Source organism: Bombina bombina, chromosome 6, assembly GCF_027579735.1.
Source record: "Bombina bombina isolate aBomBom1 chromosome 6, aBomBom1.pri, whole genome shotgun sequence".
Classification (NCBI taxonomy): Eukaryota; Metazoa; Chordata; class Amphibia; order Anura; family Bombinatoridae; genus Bombina; species Bombina bombina.
Genome location: NC_069504.1, coordinates 381685697 through 381712375, shown reverse-complemented (window position 1 = coordinate 381712375; position 26679 = coordinate 381685697). Strand labels below are relative to the sequence as shown.

Sequence of the window (26679 nt, the reverse complement as noted above, 5' to 3'; positions counted from 1 at the left end):
CTAGCATGGACACACACAGCATAGGCATACTGCAATACAAAGGCAACTGTGCATTTATTATTTTGTTCATAATCTTTCCTGTGTCACAATCAGATTAGAAAATATTAGCTAGCTATATCAACAAATATATAGCAATATGTGTTTTCATTTTTTCTGACGCTATGCATGCACATGATTCTAGACCATGAATCATTTATTTTGTCCATATTACTCAATGTAAGAAGGTTGATTCTTTATAGACACAAGGACAACTATATGAACTTAATCATTTCACAGTGTGACAGACTATGAGATCAATATTTTTTTTATCTTGCAGGTTTTCCTAGTAATTTCATAGCTCTATTTAAGCCAATTTATATGACATCCTTGTATGATAACACCCAGTTATTAGTTAATCAGCAGTAAGAATATAGATAAGCTGAACAGGCTAGTGATTATATATTAACTTACTGTAAGGTACTCAATTCAGTTGTGAAGAATTTTACAAGACGAGCAATTTAGCCTAGCAATACAAAACCATGAAGCTTGCTGTTGCTTTATTACTTTTGACAACACTTCTTGTTCTTTTCTCAGGTAAGTTTGTTTTAATGGAATATTTATTATATTGATAATAATATAACTTACTAGAATGTTTTGCATTGTAGGTGTACAAATATTACAGGAAATCAGTGAAGAACTGACAAAGGGTACAAATATAGCACTCTAAGAACGTATCAATATAACATGATAGAAAAAGGTGTGTTAAAAAGTAACTTTTATTAGATCAAATTAAAAACAGGGGATTGACATACAATTTAAAATCATAATTTGGGTCCACTACCAAAGGCCAGACAATATTACTGCTAGCTTATAGAGACTAACACCCTTGTTAGGGTACTGAGAAGTCTCAAAATAAAAAATGACACAATTCTATTTGAATGTTGCTCATATAGTGGGGATAATGGTACTTCTTTTAGGTCTCTGGGTCAAAGATACATATAAAATTGTATGGGTATTAGGTATACGGTGTATCACTTGCTATTGGTGATATTGGGTTAGGATATAATATGATCAAAGATAGGATGAGTCTTGTGATCAAATATACGTAGCTCTAAGAGGTTAACTATTCTCCTCTGTGGTTGGGTTAACTTATTTACAAAACTCTAGCCTTGTAGTACCAAACTGGGTAGGCTCTGAGTTGTGCTGCTACCTTGGCAGTGAGAGAAAATACTCCTTTCTAGTACCTTATGACACTCTTGAGAATATATTTGGTAACCGTGTACCTTTGTTACCAAATATTTTCTCAAATATATTCTCAAGAGTGTCATAAGGTACTAGAAAGGAGTATTTTCTCTCACTGCTAAGGTTTCATATGAAATCTTAACATATTCATCTAAATGATATCACAAGTTATTGGCAAACACTTCCAATTTAAGTCACAACAAAAAGATTCCCTGCTTAGTCAGATGTATTCACAGTCACAGGTTATTCCAATGATTATAGAAACACAACAGTGAAAATTACACTCTGTCTATAAGAAGGGAATACAGTTAAAAATCCATGTACTAGGGTAACTGAGGCTATTAAGCCAGATACACTTAACACGAACAAAAGATAACCTAGTCCAAAGTTTACTTTTAGTAATACCATATCATAAAATATGATGAATATTAAAAGCATAAATCTATTCCAATGACAGAATATGGCACTCAGCACAACTCAGAGCCTACCCAGTTTGGTACTACAAGGCTAGAGTTTTGCAAATAAGTTAACCCAACCACAGAGGAGAATAGTTAACCTCTTAGAGCTACGTATATTTGATCACAAGACTCATCTTATCTTTGATCATATTATATCCTAACCCAATATCACCAATAGCAAGTGATACACCGTATAACTAATACCCATACAATTTTATATGTATCTTTGACCCAGAGACCTAAAAGAAGTACCATTATCACCACTATATGAGCAACATTCAAATAGAATTGTGTCATTTTTTATTTTGAGACTTCTCAGTACCCTAACCAGGGTGTTAGTCTCTATAAGCTAGCAGCTAATATTGTCTGGCCTTTGGTAGTGGACCCAAATTATGATTTTAAATTGTATGTCAATCCCCTGTTTTTAATTTGATCTAATAAAAGTTACTTTTTAACACACCTTTTTCTATCATGTTATATTGATACGTTCTTAGAGTGCTATATTTGTACCCTTTGTCAGTTCTTCACTGATTTCCTGTAAAATTTGCTAGTAGGTACAAGCACCAACCCCTATCAGACTATAAACTGTACACTAGAGTATACTAATATTAGGTGTACTCACCATTGTGGTAATTTATAAGGGGAACGTTCAATATATATCATTAATTTGAGTAGTGCCATTGTTTCCTCTCTTTTCAGGTGTACAAATATACCAATTTGTTTTTAGTATTCATTTTACAAAAAGATAAAAATGAATCATTTCATTAAATATATTTTAACTAGTCCTAAAGCCAGTGTACACGGGCCATTTTTTTTCAGTACCACGGTCCCACCCCTTGCTCTCTCTCTATCCCCCCTCTCTTTTGTGCTCTCACCCCCCCTCTCTTTTGTGCACTCTCCCCCCACTCTTTTGCACTCTCTCCCCACTCTCTTTTGCACTCTCTCCCCCTCTCTTTTGCACTCTCTCCCCCCTCTCTTTTGCGCACTCTCCCCCCTCTCTTTTTGCACACTTTCCCCCCTTCTCTTTTGCGCACTCTCCCACCTCTCTTTTTTGCACTCTCCCCCTCTCTTTTGTGCACTCTCCCCCTCTCTTTTGTGCTCTCTCCCCCTCTCTTTTGTGCACCCTCCCCCCTCTCTTTTGTGCTCTCTCCCCCCTCTCTTTTGCTGTCTCTCTCCCCCCTCTCGTTTGCTTTCTCTCTTCCCCCTCTCTTTTGCTGTCTCTCTCCCCCCCCTCTCTTTTGCTTTCTCTCTTCCCCCTCTCTTTTGCTGTCTCTCTCCCCCTCTCTTTTGTGCTCTTTCCCCCCTCTCTTTTGCTGTCTCCCCCCCCTCTCTTTTGCTTTCTCTCTCCCCACTCTCTTTTGCTGTCTCTCTCCCCCTCTATTTTGCTGTCTCTCCCCCCTTCTCTTTTGCTGTCTCTTTCCCCCATCTCTTTTGCTGTCTCTCTCCCCCTCTCGTTTGCTGTCTCTCTCCGACCTCTGTTTTTCTGTCTATCTCCCCCCTCTCTTTTGCTGTCTCTCTCCCTCCTCTCTTTTGCTGTCTCTCTTCCCCTCTCTTTTGCTGTTTCTCTCCCCCCTCTCTTTTGCGCTGCACTCTCCCCCCTCTCTTTTGCGCACTCTCCCCACTCTCTTTTGCGCACTCTTCCTTCTCTCTTTTGCGCACTCTCCCCCTCTCTTTTGCACACTCTACCCCCTCTCTTTTGTGCACTCTCCCCCTCTCTTTTGCACACTCTCCCCTTCTCTTTTACACACTCTACCCCCTCTCTTTTGTGCTCTCTCCCCCTCTCTTTTGCTGTCTCTCTCCCTCTCTCTTTTGCTGTCTCTCTCCCCCCTCTCTTTTGCTGTCTTTCTCCCCCCTCTCTTTTGCTGTCTCTCTCCCCCCTCTCTTTTGTTGTCTCTCCCCCCTCTTTTGCTGTCTCTCCCCCTCTCTCTTTTGCTGTCTCTCTCTCCCTCTCTCTATCCCCCCTCTTCTGCTCTCTCTATCCACCCTGCCTTTTCTGCTCCCTCTCTCTATCCCCCCCTCTTTAGAGCTCTCTGTCTCTCGGCATCTGGCCCTGCCCTCCCCAGTCACACCCGGCCCTGCCCACGTTGTATCTGCCTGGCCATGCCCACTCCACATCCGCCCAGCCATGCCCACTCCACCACACGATGCAGGAGGTCAGTTGGAAGGCCAGGTGTGTTTGTCCTCGCGCGTAGTCTCTACTGTGCATGACAGCTTCGGACAAACACACTTGGCTTTCTATTATATAGGATAAGTTCTTGTAGAATTATATGCAAAAGGATTCAAGGAAAAAAATATATAAAAACAAAACATAAGTTTATAGATCAATAGAAACTGCAGTCATTTATTGCTCTATCATTATAGCAAGTAGAGTTGAAACACGTAAGATCATTTTTCTCTGTTGCTAAGCTTATACATTCTTAAAATATTTTTCAAAAAATTACTTTTTTTGTTATAACTGTCATTCATTAAAATGTTGCTTTTATGAAAACAAAATACTTTATTGAATAGTGTATACATTTATGTTTGAAAGTGTTACAAAAAAAGATATATTTGTTTCTCTCAGAACACAAATATAATAAATAACTTACTGCTAACTAGGACACTATCATAATGTATTAAAGGGACAGTCAGAATTTATATTCTTTAAAAAGATAGATAATACTACCTTTATTACCCATTCTCCAGTTTTGCATAAGCAACACAGTATCTAAGCCTCTGCAGACTGCCCCTTATTTCAGATCTTATGACAGACTTGTATTTTAACCAATCAGTACTGATTCATAAATAACTAAACAAGAGTGAACACAAACTTATCTATATGGCACATATGAACTAACACTGTCTAGCAGTGAAAAACTATCAAAATACCACAAGGCAGCCATTAAGGTCTTAGAATTAGCATATGAGCCTATCTAGGTTTAGCTTTCAACAAAGAATACCAAGAGAACAAAGCAAATTTGATGATAAAAGTAAATTGGAAACTTGTTTAAAATTGCATGCCCTATATAAATAATGAAAGTTTAATTTTGACTAGACTGTCCCTTTTATGTAAGCATAGCAAATATAAAATGCTATTTTACAGATATCCTTTGAAATATAATTAATTATTCAGCATGTTCATATTGCTTTAGTTTTTATGTATATATTTAAATCTACTTCATTTTTATAGGGTATGTCAAAGCTGCTGATGGATCTGAGGAGGCCAGAGAGGTAAGCAAATATTTAAAACTCATTTTTTTTTTTTTTAAACAAAAGCTGCAGATCTTTATTAAGAACATTTACATAAAAAATATATCTTTATGATTTCTAATAAAATAAAATACAAAAAAAACACAAATGTAACAAGCAAAACTTTAAACAGAAATATGCAGACATATCACTGCATCAGCAGGTTATGTTAAAGCTATTTAACCTGACACTAGAATTAACAGAAAATACATATTGCATTTTTTAGGATTTAATTGCACATTCAATGTCCATTTTTAGACATAGGGGTAGATTTATCATATGTCGGACTGACATGATCCGCATACGCTGTCGGCATTTTACATTGCACAAGCATTTCTAGTGAAATGCTTCTGCAATGCCGTCTCCTGCACATTCATGGCCAATAAGCTGCAAGCAGGGTGTGTCAATCATTCCAATCGTATCCGATCAGGCTGATTGCAGTCTGCCACCTCAGAGGTGGCGGAGAAGTTAAGGAGCAGTGGTCTTAAGACCGCTGCTTCTTAACTTCTGTTTCCAGCGAGCTGGAAACTACGGGGGTAGCTTAATAAATCTACCCCATTGTCTCATCTACACAAACGTGAAAAGAAAATATTGTTTTATTCAAAGCGGAAAAATGTGACTTCCATGTCAAAAACACCCTGTCTTTCTATACAACAAACCTTTAATAGGAGAAAATATTAAAACTATACCAAATATGTAGATATTTGAGATGTCTAGAAGCACTGCGGAATGTGTTGGCACTCAAATACAAATAACTAATAATATTAATAATAACAATAACAATAATAAAGGGTTGTTTATTAACCCATTGGGAAATAGTTTTAAATGTTATGCTGGGTGTCCCTTTAAAGCCTCAGTTTTTGCTGGATTTATTTCATTTTTTTTAACCCCTGTGTGTCACTTTAACTCACTCTCTACTCCTATAATCTGCTCTTATCCTGTCCCCAGCATGTGCATCTCTTTATTATCAAACTTTGCTTGACAAATTAATTAATCCCCACCCAATTACCTTTCTTGAATCTATTCCTCTGATTCTTAGTCTCCTCACCCGGGTGTAACTTATCTCCCTGTCTCCAATTAAACTCAGCTGTCTGCTGTAGCCTTATAAATTTAAGACCAGTTAGGGGAGAGCATATGCTGGGGCCTGAGTGTTTGCAGAGTATTCCATGGGGCATATGTATCAAGCTCTGTATGGAGCTTGATGTCCCGTGTTTCTGGCGAGCCTGCAGGCTCGCCAGAAACAGCAGTTATGAAGCAGCAGTAACAAAGACCGCTGCTCCATAACCTGTCCACCTGCTCTGAGCAGGCGGACAGACATCGCCGGAATTCAACCCGATCGAGTACGATCGGGTTGATTGACACCCCCTGCTGGCGGCCGATTGGCTGCGAGTCTGCAGGGGGCGGCATTGCACCAGCAGCTCTTGTGAGCTGCTGGTGCAATGCTGAATACGGCGAGCATATTGCTCGCCGTATTCAGCGAGGTCTGGCGGACCTGATCCGCAGTGTCGGATCAGGTCCGCCAGACCATGATAACTAGAGGCCCTTGTCTCTAAGCTCCCATCTGACTGAAGTGGCAGCACTGAGAATTAGACAAGATTTGAAGAAGATTTGAGGCAAGCTAAATATTTTTATTCAAAAACAATCTTTTGCACATAAAATGTGGCTATGTTTTCAGGACTGCTTTTCCTTTTAACAGCCTCATGCCTATTCCACAGGCATGCTCACATGCTCATACCTTACCCTTCTCCACATGTAGTTTATATAGGCCCCTCTCTCCTTTCTTCTCCATACCTTAGCTCTCATGAACTACTTTCTATTTTAAAATCTATATCAACAAACTGCACCACCTCACATAAATACCCCCACTGCTATAAATCACAGCTACTCTTACTTTCCATAAGGCGACATCTCTCCAAATCCTGGGCCCTCCCTCATTCCCACCATTACCCAATCATTCACTCCTTATAGAAACTTTAATAAAATCAACACACATAACCTAATTTCTATCCAATGCATCCCATACACACACACTCCTTTTACCTGCGCACTATGGGACTCTCGCTCTGTCTGCAACAAACTTACAGCCATTCATGACCTGTTTATATCAAATGCTTTCACCCTTTTAGCAATTACTGAAACCTGGCTATCTCCTTCTGACACTGTTTCCATTGCTGCTCTCACACATGATGGTCTTCACTTTAGCCATACCCCTAGGCCAGGTGAGAAACGTGGCGGTGGTGTTGGGAACCTGCTCTCCCCCTCCTGCACTTATCAATACCTACCTCCAATCCCATCTCTCTATTTCTGCTCCTTTAAAGTCCACTGTATTCGCCTTTTCTCTCCCCTCTCCCTCAAAGTGGCAGTCATATATCGCCCTCCTGTACCAACCTCCCATTTCCTTGACAACTTTGCCGCCTGGCTTCCTCACTTTCTCTCTTCAAATATACCAACCCTAATTCTTAGGGACTTCAACATTCCCATTGGCAACCCATCTGCCCCTGCTGCCTCTAAACTTCTTTCACTCACATCCTTCTTCAGTCTCTCACAATCCACCCTATTCCCGACTCACCGTGATGGACACTCCATCGACCTGGTATTTTCCTACCTCTGCTCTATTTCTGACACCACCTGTCACCCTTTTCCCATTTCAGATAATCACCTGGTCACCTATAATATTAATGCAACAGCTAAATCCTCTTCTTAATCCCACCCCCGCACCTGTAGAAATACACATGCTGTGGATCCGCTCCAATTTTCAAAAATCATTCAAAATCTCCTCCCTCACACTTCCACTATAACTTGTCCTGATCTTGCTACAGCCCACTATAAAAAAACTCTCTCCTCTGCATTAGACACACTTGCCCCTCCCCAGCTGTGCAAAACACCATGCCATCAGTTACAGCCCTGGCATACTCAACAAACACACTATTTGCAAAAATGCTCCTGTACTGCTGAGCGTGTCTGGAGGAAAACTCACTCTGAACCTGAATTCATAATCTTCTGCCCTTCACTTAGCTAAGCAATCCTACTTCTCTTTTCTCATATATACTCTTTCCTCAAACCCTAAACGATTCTTCTCCACCTTTAACTCTCTCCTCTACCCACCTGCTCCAACCCCCCTCCTGTCTTTAGTGCTCAAGACCTGGCAGACTACTTTTTAACAAAACACATACTATCCAAAGCAACAGCCCAACACCAACCTGCAATATTCCAACAACAGGCCCAGTTACTCCCTCTGCCACCCTCTGCATCTTCCATCCAGCCACTGAGAATGAAGTTTCTTCCTTACTATCTTCCTCACACCTCACTACCTGCCGCTCGACCCTATTCCTTCCCATCTAATACCCTCCCTGTCTTCCAACCTCACTCCTGCTCTTAATCACATCTTCAACCTATCCCTCTCTATCGGCTCATTCCCATCTTCTTTCAAACACGCAAAAGTCACTCCCATACTCAAAAAACCCTCCCTTGACCCTAATTCTCCTGAAAGCTACCGCCCCATATCACTTCTTCCACTAACATCAAAGCTCCTTGAAAAACTAGTTTAAAATCGCTTAACCCAGTTCCAGTCCACCAACTCTTTGCTGGACCCCCTGCAATCTGGATTCTGCCCCAAACACTCAACTGAGACTGCCCTTACCAAGGTTACTAACGATCTTCTCTCTGCTAAAAATATTGGCCACTACTCTATACTCATCTTACTTGACGTCTCAGCTGCCTTCGACCCAGTTGACCACCCCCTCCTCCTACAGACCCTTAGCTCTTTTGGCCTCTGTGACACTGCTCTTTTCTGGATTCACTCCTATCTTTTTCTGTGTCATTTGCCAGCGACTCCTCCTCTCCTATGCCTCTGTCTGTTGGAGTACCTCAAGGATCTGTTCTGGGTCCTCTACTCTTCTCAATCTATACTTCTTCGCTGGGTAAACTTATCAACATTTATGGCTTAAAATATCACCTCTTTGCTGATGACATCCAGATCTACCTTTCCACCCCTGCTGTCTCTCCCTCTGATCTTTCTCATGTTAGTGACTGCCTATCTGGTATTTCTTCCTGGATGGCCTATCACCACCCAAAGATTAACATGTCCAAGACTGAGCTCCTTCTTATCCCCCTTCAAGCACTATGCCGACTTCTGACTTCTCTATCCCTGTTGATGGCATCACCATTTCCCCATCACCCCAAGTTCGTTGCCTTGGAGTTACACTTGACTCAAATCTATCCTTTGTCCGCCATATCCAATCACTTTCTACATTCTGCCTCAACCATCTATGCAATATTTCCAAGATTCACCCTTTTCTGAGCGCTGACACCACAAAGCAAATAATCCACTCCCTTGTTATTTGCCGACTTGACTACTGCTATAACCTACTCGCCGGCCTTCCTCTTTCCCACCTCTGCCCCCTTCAATCCATCCTAAATGCCTCTGCCAGACTGATCCACCTTTGCCATCGCTCTGTATCTGCTGCACCTTTCTGCAAGTCCCTTCATTGGCTCCCCATTCACAGCAGAATTAAATTCAAAATTCTCACCCTTACATACAAAGCTCTCACCAACGCTGCTCCCCCCTACCTATCCTCTCTAATACACAAGTATACCCCAGCCCGCACACTAAGATCCAACAATGACCTGCTCCTTGCATCTGCAACTATCACCTCCTCTCATGTTAGACTGCAGGACTTCTGTCATGCAGCACCTATTCTCTGGAACACTTAAGTCTTTGCCCTAATCTTTCTTCCTTTAAATGTTCCCTGAAGACTTTTCTTTTCAGAGAAGCCTACCACCCAACTCAATAATAAATTAATTTCACTTACCTCACATTTTCCTCATCTAACTCTGTATTAAGATCTTTCTCAATCTTGCAGTCCTCACCTCCTGTTTCTCAACCTCTTTCCATTCTAGATTGTAAATTCCCATGGGAATAGGGCCCTCAATCCCTCCTGTATGTGTTTGTAAATTTTGTCCTGTCTCTTAGTCTTATATTGTTTTATTTAAATGAATTGTATCCATGGACAGCACTGCAGAATATGTTGACGCTTCATAAATAAAGTATAATAATAATAAATAATAATAATATTAAATGAGAGCCTACAGAGGTAAGTTAGGAGCGTTCATGCGTTCATGTGTATTCAGAACTAAATATCAGGGTCTATGTACCAATATTATACATATAGGGGTCGATCACAAAAGAAAAACATTATTGACGTCTACAGGGATTTTTGAAGATTAATCATTTTCTAAAGGACTGTGATCGAGCCCATAGTGCCGAAGACATCTGCATGACACCTGAGACTACTTCATGGAAAAGAGATCTATTTTAACAAATGATACCAAAGGAGGTATTTTCATAATAAAAGTAATTAAATGTTTTCATTTGTGTGTTCTTTAAATGAGAATACCCTCTTATTGATGGATTCTAGCTCTCTTCTTTATATTTTTCTAACATATGTTTGAATAAAATTAAACAAACTATAACACGTGGCAACATTTTAAAAAGTCAATTTTTGAAACAACCCCAACTGTAGGATAAAAATGTGCACAGTATTTTGTATTCAGAAAAAACATGAAACTATTATATTTTATTAATCTGAACTTCAAAACATTACTGTTGAAAATGTTAAGATTTAATAAAACCATTAATGAAAAACAGAGAATTCTACAGTAAATATTCTAATGGGTTGTTTCTATTACAGCCAAAGTGTGAATCATATGAGTCAAAGAGATGTCCAAGGATTTATTCTCCAGTATGTGGAAATGATGGGATTTCATATGACAATGAATGCAAGCTCTGTGTTGAAAATATGTAAGTGTTTAATGTTTAAACTATATTAAGATCTAACTATATATAGTAATTCAAGGAACATTGAAGAGAAAATGAAAAGTTCATACTTCAGAGAGGGAGCATACTTAGATAGTTTCTGAATTATTTTTTTTCCAATTTACCTGTATGATATTCTTTGTTGAAGAGATACCTTGGTAGATATCTAAAGTACTACATGGCAGAAAATAGTCCTGCAGTCTAGTGCTCTTGCGAAAGGATAACCTTTTTGCAAACCTGCTGACATATAGTGCTCCAGACATGTTCATGCTCTTGAGCGAATGTCCCTGCTTTTTCAGCAAAAGACACCAAAAGAACAAAGAGAATTAAAAGAATAATATGAGCAAATTAGAAATTTGTTTAAAATTGAATGCTCTATCAGAATCATAATGGGAAAAAAATATGTTTTATGTTATTTTAAGCTCTAGAATAATAACACTGTTGCAAACACTGCTGCAATATAGTGCTCATAGCACGTGGACGCTGCCGAGCCTAGCGCAGTATGCTCTTATTTATTTATATATTTGTTATTGGTGATTTTTGTCTAAATTATGTGTGAACATTAAACCAATGGCAATTTAAGTGAACCTAATATTTTTAAGAAAATAAATGTAACACTTTAATCAAAAAAGAAAGAAAAAAGGCAAAAAAACACATAATTACTAAAATTGTGAGTTAGGGGTGGGAGAGTCAAATCTACTCCTCACATTAATTATGATCCCAACAATTAATCTTTAAAAACAAACAAGCCAAATAGCGGTAGTTCTCAAAGCTTCTATCTCTTCTGATCCCCTAATTTGGTTACTAAAAACTGTAAATCCCATATATTTCCTTCCAAACATACAGCTAGATTACGAGTTTTGCGTTACAGGCTGTGTGGTGCTAACGAGCAGTTTTCACTCTCCGCTCACTTACCTACAGCGCTGGTATTACGAGTTTTTACAAACCCGTTGTTAAAAGGCAAGAAGTGAGCGTAGAGCAAAATTTTGCTCATTACCACACTCCAATACCAGTGCTGCTTAAGTCAGCAGTGAGCTGGTGTAACGTGCTTGTGCACGATTTCCCCAAATGAATCAACGGGAGAGCCGGCTGAAAAAAAGTCTAACACCTGCAAAAAAGCAGCATAAAGCTCCCCAACGCAGACCCATTGATTCTTATGGGGAAATAAAAGTTATGTTTACACCTAACACCCTAACATGAACCCCGAGTCTAAACATCCCTAATCTTACACTTATTAACCCCTAATCTGTCGCCCCCGACATCACCGCCACCTGAATTATATTATTAACCCCTAATCTGCCGCTCCGGACACTGCCGCCACCTACATTATATGTATGAACCCCTAATCTGCTGACCCCAACATCGCCGACACCTACATTATATTTATTAACCCCTAATCTGCCACCCCCAATGTCGCCGCCACCTATTAACCCTAAACCTAAGTCTAACACTAAACCTAACACCCCCTAACTTAAATATAATTTAAATAAATCTAAATAAATATTCATATCATTAACTAAATTATTCCTATTTAAAACTAAATACTTACCTGTAAAATAAACCCTAAGATAGCTACAATATAACTAATAGTTACATTGTAGCTAGTTTAGGATTTATTTTTATTTTTTAGGCAAGTTTGTATTTATTTTAACTAGGTAGAATAGTTATTAAATAGTTATTAACTATTTAATAACTACCTAGCTAAAATAAATACAAACTTGCCTGTAAAATAAAAATAAATCCTAAGCTAGCTACAATGTAACTATTAGTTATATTGTAACTATCTTAGGGTTTATTTTACAGGTACAAATACAAAATACAAAAGTACCTGTAAAATAAAACCTAACCTAAGTTACACTGACACCTAACACTACACTATAATTAAATAAATTAACTAAATTAAATAAAATTACCTAAATTAAATTAGCTAAAGTAAAAAACCCCCACCAAAAAAAATAACAGAAAATAATAAACAAATTACAGAAATTTAAACTAATTACACCTAATCTAATAGCCTTATTAAAATAAAAAAGCCCCCCCAAAATAAAAAAAAATCTCTAGCCTAAACTAAACTACCAATAGTCCTTAAAAGGGCCTTTTGCGGGGCATTGCCACAAAGTAATCAGCTCTTTTACCTGTAAAAAAAAATACAAACAACCCCTACAACAGTAAAACCCACCACCCACCCACACAACCAACACCCCAAATAAAATACTAGCTAAAAAAACCTAAGCTCCCCTTTGCCCTGAAAAGGGCATTTGGATGGGCATTGCCCTTAAAAGAGCAGTTAGCTCTTTTGCTGCCCAAACCCTAATCTAAAAAATAAAACCCACCCAATACACCCTTAAAAAAACCTAACACTAACCCCCTGAAGATCGACTTACCGGGAGACGTCTTCATCCAAGCCAGGCGAATCGGTCTTCCAGATGGGCAGAAGTCTTCATCCAAGCTGGGCCGAAGTGGTCCTCCAGACGGGCAGAAGTCTTCATCCAGATGGCATCTTCTATCTTCATCCTTCCGGCATGAAGCGGGTCCATCTTCAAGACATCTGACGTGGAGCATCCTCTTCATCTGACGACTAAAACAGAATGAAGGTACCTTTCAGTGACATCATCCAAGATGGCGTCCCTTAGATTCTGATTGGCTGATAGAATTCTATCAGCCAATCGGAATTAAGGTAGAAAAAATCCTATTGGCTGATGCAATCAGCCAATAGGATTAAAGTTCAATCCTATTGGCTGATCCAATCAGCCAATAGGATTGAGCTTGCATTCTATTGGCTGATTGGAAAATCCACAATAAGGTAAGGCCAAAGAAGTGTGCGGTGACCCTAAACCTTCAAGACTCGTAATACCAGCGGGCATAAAAAAGCAGCGTGAGGACCCCTTAACGCTGCTTTTTTACCCTAACGCACAACTCGTAATCTAGCCGATAGTCTTCCAAATCATGGCAAACGGTGTTAGAGTCCTCATTGCCAAAAACTGGAAATTGGGAAAAAGAGAAATCTTTATTTAACTACAAGTAGTATGTGACCAATGTATTAAATATAACTCCAATAAATCATGTTAAGAGACCACAGTAGTTAATTCAAACTTAGACATTCTTATGTCACTGTGAACTCAACAGGGGAGTTGGGGGGTGGAGGGAGTGAAGGTTGGACCAGTCAACAGTCACACTTCCCCCCGTTACTATACTTTACTTGCTTTTTTTACATCTCAACTAGTTTTATAGCAAAGAAGTCACAACAAAATAACCAAGACACATAGGACTTGTCCAGAATTGTTTAATTGATATTATGTTTCACTAAAAAATTTGAAAAACCAAGAATCTTTTCTTTAATAACTACAATTATTGTTAAAATGTGTATGAATATTTTGTTAAAGATGGATTCTTAACAAAACACAAAAATAGGCATTAAGTTTGCTGGCAGGAGGACGCCTTTGAATGCATAGGAATGCCTGATTGAATGATTGCGGTAATGCAGAATGAACCCTATTTTTGTATGCACATATAATTAATAAAATCAACCTGACCACTTCCTCCGGTACCCCGGCCTGTCAGTTTTTAAAGATTATTAGTGCTGGGATCGCTGTTAATGTGGGGAGTGGATGTCACTTTCCCATCCCTAACTCCAAATTTTAGTAATTATGTGTTTTTTGCCTTTTTTCTTAAAATGTTGTTAAAATTGCTTTCTTAAATATATTATTCAATAGTGTTTAATTGAACACTGGATGTCTAAACACTCCAAATCCTTTAAATACCCTAAGGATAAGTTATATTTTATGTCAACCTATATATCTCTAGTTTACAAATGCAAATACCCTTTGGGTCTTGCACTAAACCATTCCTCTTACTCACAGAGCCCCAGCCGTGCTAACAGGAGGCTTAGCGAGGCAGATCTCAGGTCCTGCACTTTAGGAGAAGGTCTTTTAGTGCAGGCCCTGGAAGCCGGCCTAGCTAAGCCTCCATGGTAAATAGCCAGCCTAGCTAAGCCTAGATGGTAAATAGTAGCATGTAAGTCATTATTTGCTGAATATTTCAAACACACATTTAAGATCAATTAACAATTTAGTGTCCCTCTACCTTTTTTCAAATACTGCACAGGTGTGTGCCTGGGGCAGGTGATCAACTATACCATGGTAGTCACAAGCAAATAATAGGGGGAATTCCCTTTTTCACATGTGGATTCATATATCCCTCTTATTAAATCAGAGGAATATCCCCTGTCCCACTACAAGAAATTTCATTGTATTCTAGTACATTCATTTTATTCTAGATCACCGCTTTAACTGTGATCACCTGCATCCTAGAGGGACAAGCAACCCCTGATTTAAAGATAGAAGTCTGCTCTTTCAAATGAGTCATCACTTTTCCCTCTAGCATACTTTAAATAAGGGGGAGATAGGGGCCCCTTCTCCCTCTCTTTTGAGAATAGCACTATAAAGGCATATGAAACCTAACTTAAGATCATTAACTGGTCAGTATTATTTAATTAGTTAATAGTCAATAGAGCAAAATGATATTAAATCCTTTCATTCCTTAGCTACCACTGGGTTGCCATGGTGTGGAGACACACTGCTAAAGTAATATGTTGCTGCATTCTGAAAGACTAAGGGACATTTTTTAAAATTATGTTTAAAATGTTACATTGAAATACATTTAAGATTCCAAAATTATATAGAAACAGGTGTATAATACATTAAAGGGATACTGAACCCAAATGTTTTCTTTCATAATTTTAAGCAACTTTCTAATTTACTCCTATTATCAATTCTTCTTTATTCTTTTGGTATTTTGATTTGAAAAAAGCAGAAATGTAAGCTTAAGAGCAGGCCCATCTTTGGTACAGCACCTGGGTAGCGCTTGCTTTTTGGTGGCTAAATCTAGCCACCAATCAGCAAGCACTACTCAGGGTGCTAAACCAAAAATGGGCCGGCTGCTAAGCTTACATTCCGGCTTTTTAAAATAAAGATACCATAGAACGAAGAAAATTTGATAATAGGAGTAAATTAGAAAGTTGCTTAAAATTGCAAGCTCTATCTGAATCACGAAAGAAAAAAAATTGGGTTCAGTATCTCTTTAAGTATCAAAGAAAATCTATTTGTATATTATGTTTTCTTTCTCTTTCAAGAGCAAATCATTAGCAGTAACTAGTAAACTAGTTCATGGTTTATAACCAGCTACATATATCTAACTGGGCTTGTAAGACTAGGATATTAAGTTTGTATAAGATGTAGATTGAAAATTTAAATTAATTTGAAAACTGTTGTTTTGTATATTGTTTAACCATATTATTGTGTCTATGAATTAATAGCAAACAACACTGGGGTTGATTAAAATCCATTAGAAAAATGTATCCAATGATTTGTCTACAATATTCACCATTAAAGTCTAGGGAGATGTTTATAGACAATTCATTTGGTAAGCTTTTCTGCAACATTGTGATTTATGCCATTATTTGGTAAAATACTTTTCTTTTAAATATGTCAGTAAATCATGTTGGCTTGAAACAGTAATGTATTCTTTGATGGTTTCAAAAGTCGGCGTGTTCTAACTAACTTTTTAAAATATTTACTGTATTTTAATTTCTTTTTTTCTCCTTAATAGTTATTACAAATGTTTTTGCTTGCTTCTGTGCATATCAAATAATCTGAAATTAGTCATTTAAATACTAAATTATGTTCAAATTATTTACAAGTTTGGTTTCATATAATTTAAGGTTGTCATATTTACTTTTCTATTTACTGAGATAAAAAGATTTTTGAGAACTCCTGAGAAAATGTGCACATGGGAATTGTTAGTTTAACCTTGCAAAGGATGATGGAAGTGAAAATGCAAAGGAACATTGTAATCTACTTTTTTTTAATGGATGTTGATTTAAAGAGTGCTTCACATATTCAAATTGCAAATGTAAAAAAGTAAGTTATGTATATCTAATAAACAGTAATTTCATAGTAAAATGTTTTCCTCTTTTACAGGGAGAAAAAACGTCATGTTCGTATCATCAAGGATGGAAAATGTTAAAGATTTTGGTGCAAAATTTTAGAGTTGACTTACAAAGTTCAAATCAGATGCACATCAGTATAATGAAATACAAATGAAAAATATAATATGTATGTGTCTGTTTTTGTAATTGTTAGTACAATTTTTTTAATGAATGTTGACATGGAGTTCTGTCTATCCATAAGATTTCATACAAGCTTAAAGTCAGAAACAACTGCAGGCTACCAAAACTATTAAGGGACAATAATCAAATTATGAGATCATTCTATGGTGATTTACCACCTGAGTGCAGCTTCTTTTTGCCCAATATTGCTTTTCACAAAGAAGAACTTTCCTGAAGTATATTAGTATGATCCTGCCTAGCAAGGTTAGTCAAGCCTCAAAAATTCAAGACAAACCCAGATTATAATTTCAGCCTTCATTTGGCCTCATCAGTGAAGTGCAGCCATATTCCACTAAGCACATTGGGCAAGCAGTCCATGTCTGGTTCCCTTTAGAAAGACTAAAGGCTAGATTATGAGTGAATCGCTATTTATCGCTCCCACTTGCACACTAACTTAGCTCAGCTTCAGCTCTTTGCACGTGTTGGGTAGCGCGCGTATTACAAGTTGAAATAAAAGATCTTTCGCTCGTCCACTAACCTGACAAACGCATTTAGCGTTTTTGCTACCCAAAAAAAAACCCAATAACAAAACCCTATTAAAAAAACACACACCATAAAAGCCTATAGTTAAGCCCCAAAGTTGGTACTTACCAAATTTCGAATCTGACTCCTACATGATCACCAACTGCGTTGCTCCCCGGCAGCAGCAGTCCATGTTCATCACAGCATCTTATCTTTATCCCAGTGTTTTGTTTTTTTTGTAAGTTAGGGAGTGTTAGGCTTGTAGGGTTAGCTGGTTAGGGGGTTTAGATGTTAGTGGGTATTTTATGATGGGGCTGTGGTGGGTTAGGGGTTAATAGTGCAGTGGGGTATTTTGCAATGGGGTTGTGGTGGTTTAGGCCTTAATATTGTAGTGGGGTATTTTGCTTTGGCGGTTGTGGTGGTTTAGGGGTTAATAGTGTAGAGGGGTTGTTTGTGTTATGGTGGTGTGTCAGTTTAGGGGTTAATAGTGTTGTTTAGTGCAATAGTTTTCTCCATCCAAACTCTTTAATCTAGCTGTGTTCCTGCAACACAGCTACATTTGCAACACTTGTTTTGTGTTAAAATTTTGAGCATTAAATTCAATTGCATTCAAACTATCGCATTCAATTTCAACTTGTAATATGAATGGACATTGCCGTTCAACTTTGGCCATAGAAAATATGGGGAACATAAATTACCACAAGTTCACATAAACAAATTTGCGGTAATTTAAACAGTGCAACACTTGTAATATGGATTTAAGCAAAAAAACACTGCAACTTCAATAACGCGCTTTAACTGCTTGCGCTAACAATAGTCCTCCACTCGTTATCAAGGGCTAAATAAATACATACAGATAGAAAAGCACACTCTCGGGAAGCTCAATAACATTGTAGATTCTTCTATAGTGATTTACCTCTGAAATGGACTGCACTCTAAAACCAGACAGGTTACACATCCTATGACCCTATAAAGCTCTCAGCCCTGGGTGCTCACCAGCACTCACAGACAGCTGCACAGCTTTCAGGGAAGCAGGCAGTTAACCCCAGACAAGCCTAGGTCCAAAACCCAAAGAGAAAATTACAAATAAAAATGATTAACACAACACATAGAAAGGCAGGGACTCTCTTGCAGGAACACAGCTAGATTAAAAGCAAAATGGAAGAGTTAGTTACAGCATTTGGCCAAATGATGATAGGCCCAGGACCATGTCAAGGCCACTTTCTCCCTGAGTCCCTAACCTACAGCCACACAATGCATGCCTTCAACCAAACACACTGAGATACAAACAAGGGTGACACCGGGCCTTTGTAATTTTCATACAGTCATACAAAACACAGAAATGGACTGCACTCTCAAACTCGACTGGGTACACATCCATTGACCCTGCAAAACTCACAGCCCTAGATGCTCACCAGCACTCACAGACATCTGAACAACTTTCAGGGGCTCAGGTAGTTAACCCCAGGCAAGCCTGGGTGGAAAGCCCAAAAGGAAAATTACAAAATACAATTATTACAACATATAGAAAGTTTGGAAATCTCTTAAAAGCACACAGTTAGATTAAAAGCAAAATGGAAGAGCAGCAGTTTAATATTTTAACTGTTAAATAATAGCTATTCTAAGTGCATGATTCTGTACTACCGAGTCATGGGTCTCTACTGTTTACAGGCTGATAGGGATAAATTAATTTGAATTTATATTACTTCAGCATTTCTTCTATTACATGAGCAAATACATTATATGATGAGACAGATGACGAACGAACAATTGCTTGACCAAATCATTTTGTTTAATTGTTCCTACTGTATACTACCAAAAAAAGGTCAGGAAAGTGGGAAATAAGCTATAAAAGTTTGGCTAAACAGCTTATTCATTTTTAATGATGTACAAGAGGTTTGAACATTCATTTGTTAAATTTCCCTGTTAAATCCAGCCATAGTATTATTAATTATTGGTGTTTAGGGACAGTAAGTCAGTAAGTTAATGTTTTTAATCATACAGGCTTGTCCAGTCAAGCCTTAACTTGTCATAGAGAGGTGAGAGGTTAGATAACACTCAGACATTTTCAATCACTTTGACTAAACGTGTCAGATGCTAATAACAAAGTCATGAGGTCCAGAAAGGGCAAGGTAGGCTGAAACAAATTAGCAAGTTATAGGGTAGATCACATTCTTTAATAAATTATTTAACTACAAAATTTCCCATAAACTTTAATAGTGAATTTAGTAGAAAAATCATTAGATAAACAAGGATTGTAATTGATTCCTTTGTGTTCTTTTGGCATTGAAAGACAGATTCTTGTAATTGTTCCAATATTATAAAGTATGATTTATGTTAAAATTAGTTGTAAATTTGCTGTTCCCATTGGAAACAACCGTAACAATTTCAAAACCAATATTCAGCCTAATTGATTCACTTCTAGTAACAGACATTATTATTTTGGCTTAGTATTCGGTTAAATTTAAAATGCTAATACAATTTTAACCAAGAGAGAAAAACAATATTTTAAAACATTGATATCAATTTTGAAATATTAATAATAATAATAATAATAATAATAATAATAAAAATAAATAAAAAACTTTTTATTAATTTAAAAAAAATATAAATACATATTTTTTTCTAAATAATAATCTCTATTTACTACAAAATATGTTATATCAATATGATAAATAGAATAATCTTCTAGCGGTGCCTCCTGATAATATGTCAGTATATACCATGGTTATAATACAATTTATTTATATTATTCTTTAAAACAACCTCCAATACAATTGTATATACGAATCAATTGAAATTAATATTTATTCCTAAATTCTTGAGATTAGTTAAATTTATAAACACATTGAAATATATTAAATAGAGACTAGCTTTGAATCAACTATGCATGCTTATTCCGTTACAATATTCTATACAACAGATCATAAAAAATATATCTTTAAAATTAACTTTACTCACAATAATCACATTAGAATACCACAATAAAATACCAGAGTATGGACTGTTAACTTAACAATGCTTAGTTAGACAATATAACAAAATACTTTTACATCCAATTGGTATGACAATTTATCTGAGCTGAAATAACCTCTTATTTAGCTACAATAAGGTTAACTCTAATATATATATATATATATATATATATATATATATATATATATATATATATATATTACAGTTAAAGTGCAGAAATCAGTTAATGTGCACATTACCTAGATAATCTACAAATTAACTAGGGTGATCAGTTAAAGTGCAGAAAAATTGTTTCATTTCTCAAATTACCTAGATAATCTGCAGATTACCTAGGTAATCTGCACATTACTTACTAGGCACTAGTTAAAGTACAAAAAATGCACTTTAGCGGTAACATATATATAAACTAAAGGGAGTCCCATGGTTTTTCCTATGATAATCAGTTCATATCACTTTTTTTAGAGAGCCTGGGGCACTTTCTTCTGAAAATGGAGGTAAAAACTAAATCTTAAAAGGCAGTGTGGCGCACTTTATGCATCATTCATTGCCCAGACACACTTCAACTTCTTAACAAGTTTATAGTAGTTTTCCCAAGGGTATAACAACTGCTCTCATTCTGTTTTTGCATTTATTAGCATCTTGGCCGCTACACTTCTAAGCATTGTATATTTCCCATTCTGCATTCTGAATTGTTACAGAATCGACTTCCCTGCAACCCATTGTGGAATTATGCAATGAGCACAAATAAATGTAAGAACATCATACTGAGAATGGGAAATATCTGCCATTCTAGCTGTAATGGATCTGTGATAATACAGTTGAAAAACAAATAATACACTTTCAAGCACTTTAGCTTTTTAGAAAAGTTTGTTTCTCTCATGTAAACTGTTTATTGAAAAAGAAGCAGAAGAATGTTCTGATTTTGGCCGAGGGCAGATACGCTCCAGAATGCTCTGTTCTAATCAGAGCCTCGGGCGCAGCAACTGCCTCTGGGAACCTTACCATGGGTCCCAGTCCGCACGTCTTGAAATTCTCTGTCTGGGAAATGATCTATCGAATCTATAATAAATAGATAGATTCGATAGATAATTTCCCAGACAGAGAATTTCAAGACGTGTGGGCTGTGACCCATGGTAAGGTCCCCAGAGGCAGTTGCGGCACCCGAGGCTCTGATTAGAACAGAGCACTCTGGAGCGTATCTGCCCTCGGCCGAAATCAGAAAATTCTTCGGCTTCTTTTTCAATAAACAGTTTACATGAGAGAAACAAACTTTTCCAACTTTAACTACACAGAAGCCGTTAATGTGCACATTACCTAGGTGATTAGAACAGAGCACTCTGGAGCATATCTGCCCTCGGCCAAAATCGGAACATTCTTCGGCTTCTTTTTCAATAAACAGTTAACATAAGAGAAACAAACTTCTCCAACTTTAACTACACGGAAGTCGTTAATGTGCAAATTACCTAGGTGATTAGAACAGAGCACTCTGGAGCGTATCTGCCCTTAGCCGAAATCGGAAGATTCTTCGGCTTCTTTTTCAATAAACAGTTTACATGAGAGAAACAAACTTTTCCAACTTTAAATACACGGAAGCAGTTAATGTGCACATTACCTATTTAAAGTGCAGATTCTGCACTTTAACTGAGCAAATCAGGTAATCTGCTGATTAGCTAGGTAATGTGCAAATTAACTGTTTCTGCACTTTAACTGTAACATATATATATATATATATATATATATATACAGGGAGTGCAGAATTATTAGGCAAATGAGTATTTTGACCAAATCATCCTCTTTATGCATGTTGTCTTACTCCAAGCTGTATAGGCTCGAAAGCCTACTACCAATTAAGCATATTAGGTGATGTGAATCTCTGTAATGAGAAGGGGTGTGGTCTAATGACATCAACACCCTATATCAGGTGTGCATAATTATTAGGCAACTTCCTTTCCTTTGGCAAAATGGGTCAAAAGAAGGACTTTACAGGCTCAGAAAAGTAAAAAATAGTGAGATATCTTGCAGAGGGATGCAGCACTCTTAAAATTGCAAAGCTTCTGAAGCGTGATCATCGAACAATCAAGCGTTTCATTAAAAATATTCAACAGGGTCGCAAGAAGCGTGTGGAAAAACCAAGGCGCAAAATAACTGCCCATGAACTGAGAAAAGTCAAGCGTGCAGCTGCCAAGATGCCACTTGCCACCAGTTTGGCCATATTTCAGAGCTGCAACATCACTGGACTGCCCAAAAGCACAAGGTGTGCAATACTCAGAGACATGGCCAAGGTAAGAAAGGCTGAAAGACGACCACCACTGAACAAGACACACAAGCTGAAACGTCAAGACTGGGCCAAGAAATATCTCAAGACTGATTTTTCTAAGGTTTTATGGACTGATGAAATGAGAGTGAGTCTTGATGGGCCAGATGGATGGGCCCGTGGCTGGATTGGTAAAGGGCAGAGAGCTCCAGTCCGACTCAGACGCCAGCAAGGTAGAGGTGGAGTACTGGTTTGGGCTGGTATCATCAAAGATGAGCTTGTGGGGCCTTTTCGGGTTGAGGATGGAGTCAAGCTCAACTCCCAGTCCTATTGCCAGTTTCTAGAAGACACCTTCTTCAAGCAGTGGTACAGGAAGAAGTCTGCATCCTTCAATAAAAACATGATTTTCATGCAGGACAATGCTCCATCACACGCGTCCAAGTACTCCACAGCGTGGCTGGCAAGAAAGGGTATAAAAGAAGAAAATCTAATGACATGGCCTCCTTGTTCACCTGATCTGAACCCCATTGAGAACCTGTGGTCCATCATCAAATGTGAGATTTATAAGGAGGGAAAACAGTACACCTCTCTGAACAGTGTCTGGGAGGCTGTGGTTGCTGCTGCACGCAATGTTGATGGTGAACAGATCAAAACACTGACAGAATCCATGGATGGCAGGCTTTTGAGTGTCCTTGCAAAGAAAGGTGGCTATATTGGTCACTGATTTGTTTTTGTTTTGTTTTTGAATGTCAGAAATGTATATTTGTGAATGTTGAGATGTTAAATTGGTTTCACTGGTAAAAATAAGTAATTGAAATGGGTATATATTTGTTTTTTGTTAAGTTGCCTAATAATTATGCACAGTAATAGTCACCTGCACACACAGATATCCCCCTAAAATAGCTATAACTAAAAACAAACTAAAAACTACTTCCAAAACTATTCAGCTTTGATATTAATGAGTTTTTTGGGTTCATTGAGAACACGGTTGTTGTTCAATAATAAAATTAATCCTCAAAAATACAACTTGCCTAATAATTCTGCACTCCCTGTATATAGCAATAACTGTAATAAATGTATGATATTAAAATACAACATTCTTTCTAAACATTAATATTTAATAAAAGTATACTTGCTACAATCTAACTATAGCTTTAGATTATCTTTGATTTAAATATAAAATTATGAAATAACCTTTTATACGTTATCAGATTAAAATTGAAGTTCACTTCATAAAATAAGAGAGGTATTTTTGCAATATGGATGAAAAGGTAGCCCAATTATGCATATACTGACTGTGTCCCAGAAGGCAGCGAAGTTATCAGTCACATTTTTAGCCAGCAAAGACCCTTTTCCTTCCTCTTGCATGAGCTTTTCAAGTGATAGGCCCCTCCTCTATTTTGTAATCATTGGTGAATGTTTGGATACGCACCACAGTGCTGTCTCTGTGATAGGCCCTTAATGGAGCTGAGCATTAATTGGCCCTCGGAGCTGAACATCTCATAGGCTTACTGGGATCCTACCAGTTATAGTCCATTAGGGGGCAGCAGATAACTAGAAATGCAGTCTCATTATCAATATTACTAACAGTCTAGTATCTTACCTTTAAAATATTTATTAAATATACTTTAACTTCCAGTATTAACAAACCATGTGTTCCATGTGTATTGGATTATGTCATACTACAGGGAGTGCAGAATTATTAGGCAAGTTGTATTTTTGAGGATTAATTTTATTATTGAACAACAACCGTGTTCTCAATGAACCCAAAAAACTCATTAATATCAAAGCTGAATAGTTTTGGAAGTAGTTTTTAGTTTGTTTTTAGTTATAGCTATTTTAGGGGGATATCTGTGTGTGCAGGTGACTATTACTGTGCATAATTATTAGGCAACTTAACAAAAAACAAATATATACCCATTTCAATTATTTATTTTTACCAGTGAAACCAATATAACATCTCAACATTCACAAATATACATTTCTGACATTCAAAAACAAAACAAAAACAAATCAGTGACCAATATAGCCACCTTTCTTTGCAAGGACACTCAAAAGCCTGCCATCCATGGATTCTGTCAGTGTTTTGATCTGTTCACCATCAACATTGCGTGCAGCAGCAACCACAGCCTCCCAGACACTGTTCAGAGAGGTGTACTGTTTTCCCTCCTTATAAATCTCACATTTGATGATGGACCACAGGTTCTCAATGGGGTTCAGATCAGGTGAACAAGGAGGCCATGTCATTAGATTTTCTTCTTTTATACCCTTTCTTGCCAGCCACGCTGTGGAGTACTTGGACGCGTGTGATGGAGCATTGTCCTGCATGAAAATCATGTTTTTCTTGAAGGATGCAGACTTCTTCCTGTACCACTGCTTGAAGAAGGTGTCTTCTAGAAACTGGCAGTAGGACTGGGAGTTGAGCTTGACTCCATCCTCAAACCGAAAAGGCCCCACAAGCTCATCTTTGATGATACCAGCCCAAACCAGTACTCCACCTCCACCTTGCTGGCGTCTGAGTCGGACTGGAGCTCTCTGCCCTTTACCAATCCAGCCATGGGCCCATCCATCTGGCCCATCAAGACTCACTCTCATTTCATCAGTCCATAAAACCTTAGAAAAATCAGTCTTGAGATATTTCTTGGCCCAGTCTTGACGTTTCAGCTTGTGTGTCTTGTTCAGTGGTGGTCGTCTTTCAGCCTTTCTTACCTTGGCCATGTCTCTGAGTATTGCACACCTTGTGCTTTTGGGCACTCCAGTGATGTTGCAGCTCTGAAATATGGCCAAACTGGTGGCAAGTGGCATCTTGGCAGCTGCACGCTTGACTTTTCTCAGTTCATGGGCAGTTATTTTGCGCCTTGGTTTTTCCACACGCTTCTTGCGACCCTGTTGACTATTTTGAATGAAACCCTTGATTGTTCGATGATCACGCTTCAGAAGCTTTGCAATTTTAAGAGTGCTGCATCCCTCTGCAAGATATCTCACTATTTTTGACTTTTCTGAGCCTGTCAAGTCCTTCTTTTGACCCATTTTGCCAAAGGAAAGGAAGTTGCCTAATAATTATGCACACCTGATATAGGGTGTTGATGTCATTAGACCACACCCCTTCTCATTACAGAGATGCACATCACCTAATATGCTTAATTGGTAGTAGGCTTTCGAGCCTATACAGCTTGGAGTAAGACAACATGCATAAAGAGGATGATGTGGTCAAAATACTCATTTGCCTAATAATTCTGCACACCCTGTATTTACCCCACGTATTTCAAGATTAAACATGAATATACTCCACTTATAATATCTTAAAACTGTGTTTAAAAAATCATATTTTCTATGAAAAGATTTAAATGGAATATAATACCTTCAACATGGACTCAATTACTTTCTCAGTTATCATCTTAATATCACATACATACCTTGAGATCAGCAATCTGTAATGTAATTTCACATAATTATATCTATACTGGACTATTATCCCATATTATTATAAATATTGCATATCTGTACATCTCTTGCTGAGTGTATAAAAACATATGATATTATTTACAGCACCAATTATATATACACTTATTAGATTTAAAGGCATTTTATGCATTATACACATCTCCAAGGTTTATATATATATATATATATATATATATATATATATATATAAAAAAATATATGTGTGTGTTATTTGAGTATTTTAAATAGATTTCAAAATTATAGACAAATCATTTATATTTATATATTAACTTTATAGGTATACATTAATTTATCTAAGAGCTATGTAGATAATTTGTTAGCAAAAGTACATAGGTTAAGATATTTTGAAATCTTGATTTTTAGGCTTTCAACTTCCCATATGTCTATAGGTAACTTGAGTTCAGATTCTTTGTGTATCTTAAGCTCAGCATGGAACAATTTAACATTTAAACAATAAGGGCTATCTCCTCTGAGTATGTTTGTATATTCCATTATCAGTTCAGACTGAGTGACTGTTCTTTACAGGGGTTCCTGTGATCTAAGTAATGAATTTCTTAGGCTAAATTAATTTAGAGATTTCAATCTGGGAAGGCTATCCAACAATAATTCATTAGAAGTTACCTCTCTTCTGAGA

General features: G+C 37.5%; 1 protein-coding gene across 1 annotated transcript; it reads left to right on the top strand.

The window, feature by feature from the left end:
* Window positions 1-479: 479 nt before the first annotated feature.
* On the top strand, window positions 480-16832 carry LOC128665086 (serine protease inhibitor Kazal-type 1). The gene is made up of 4 exons (XM_053719835.1): window positions 480-573; window positions 4849-4889; window positions 10598-10707; window positions 16701-16832. The coding sequence occupies exons 1-4, from the start codon at window positions 519-521 to the stop codon at window positions 16744-16746; spliced, it is 252 nt and encodes an 83-aa protein (XP_053575810.1). The 5' UTR covers window positions 480-518; the 3' UTR covers window positions 16747-16832.
* Window positions 16833-26679: the final 9847 nt, after the last annotated feature.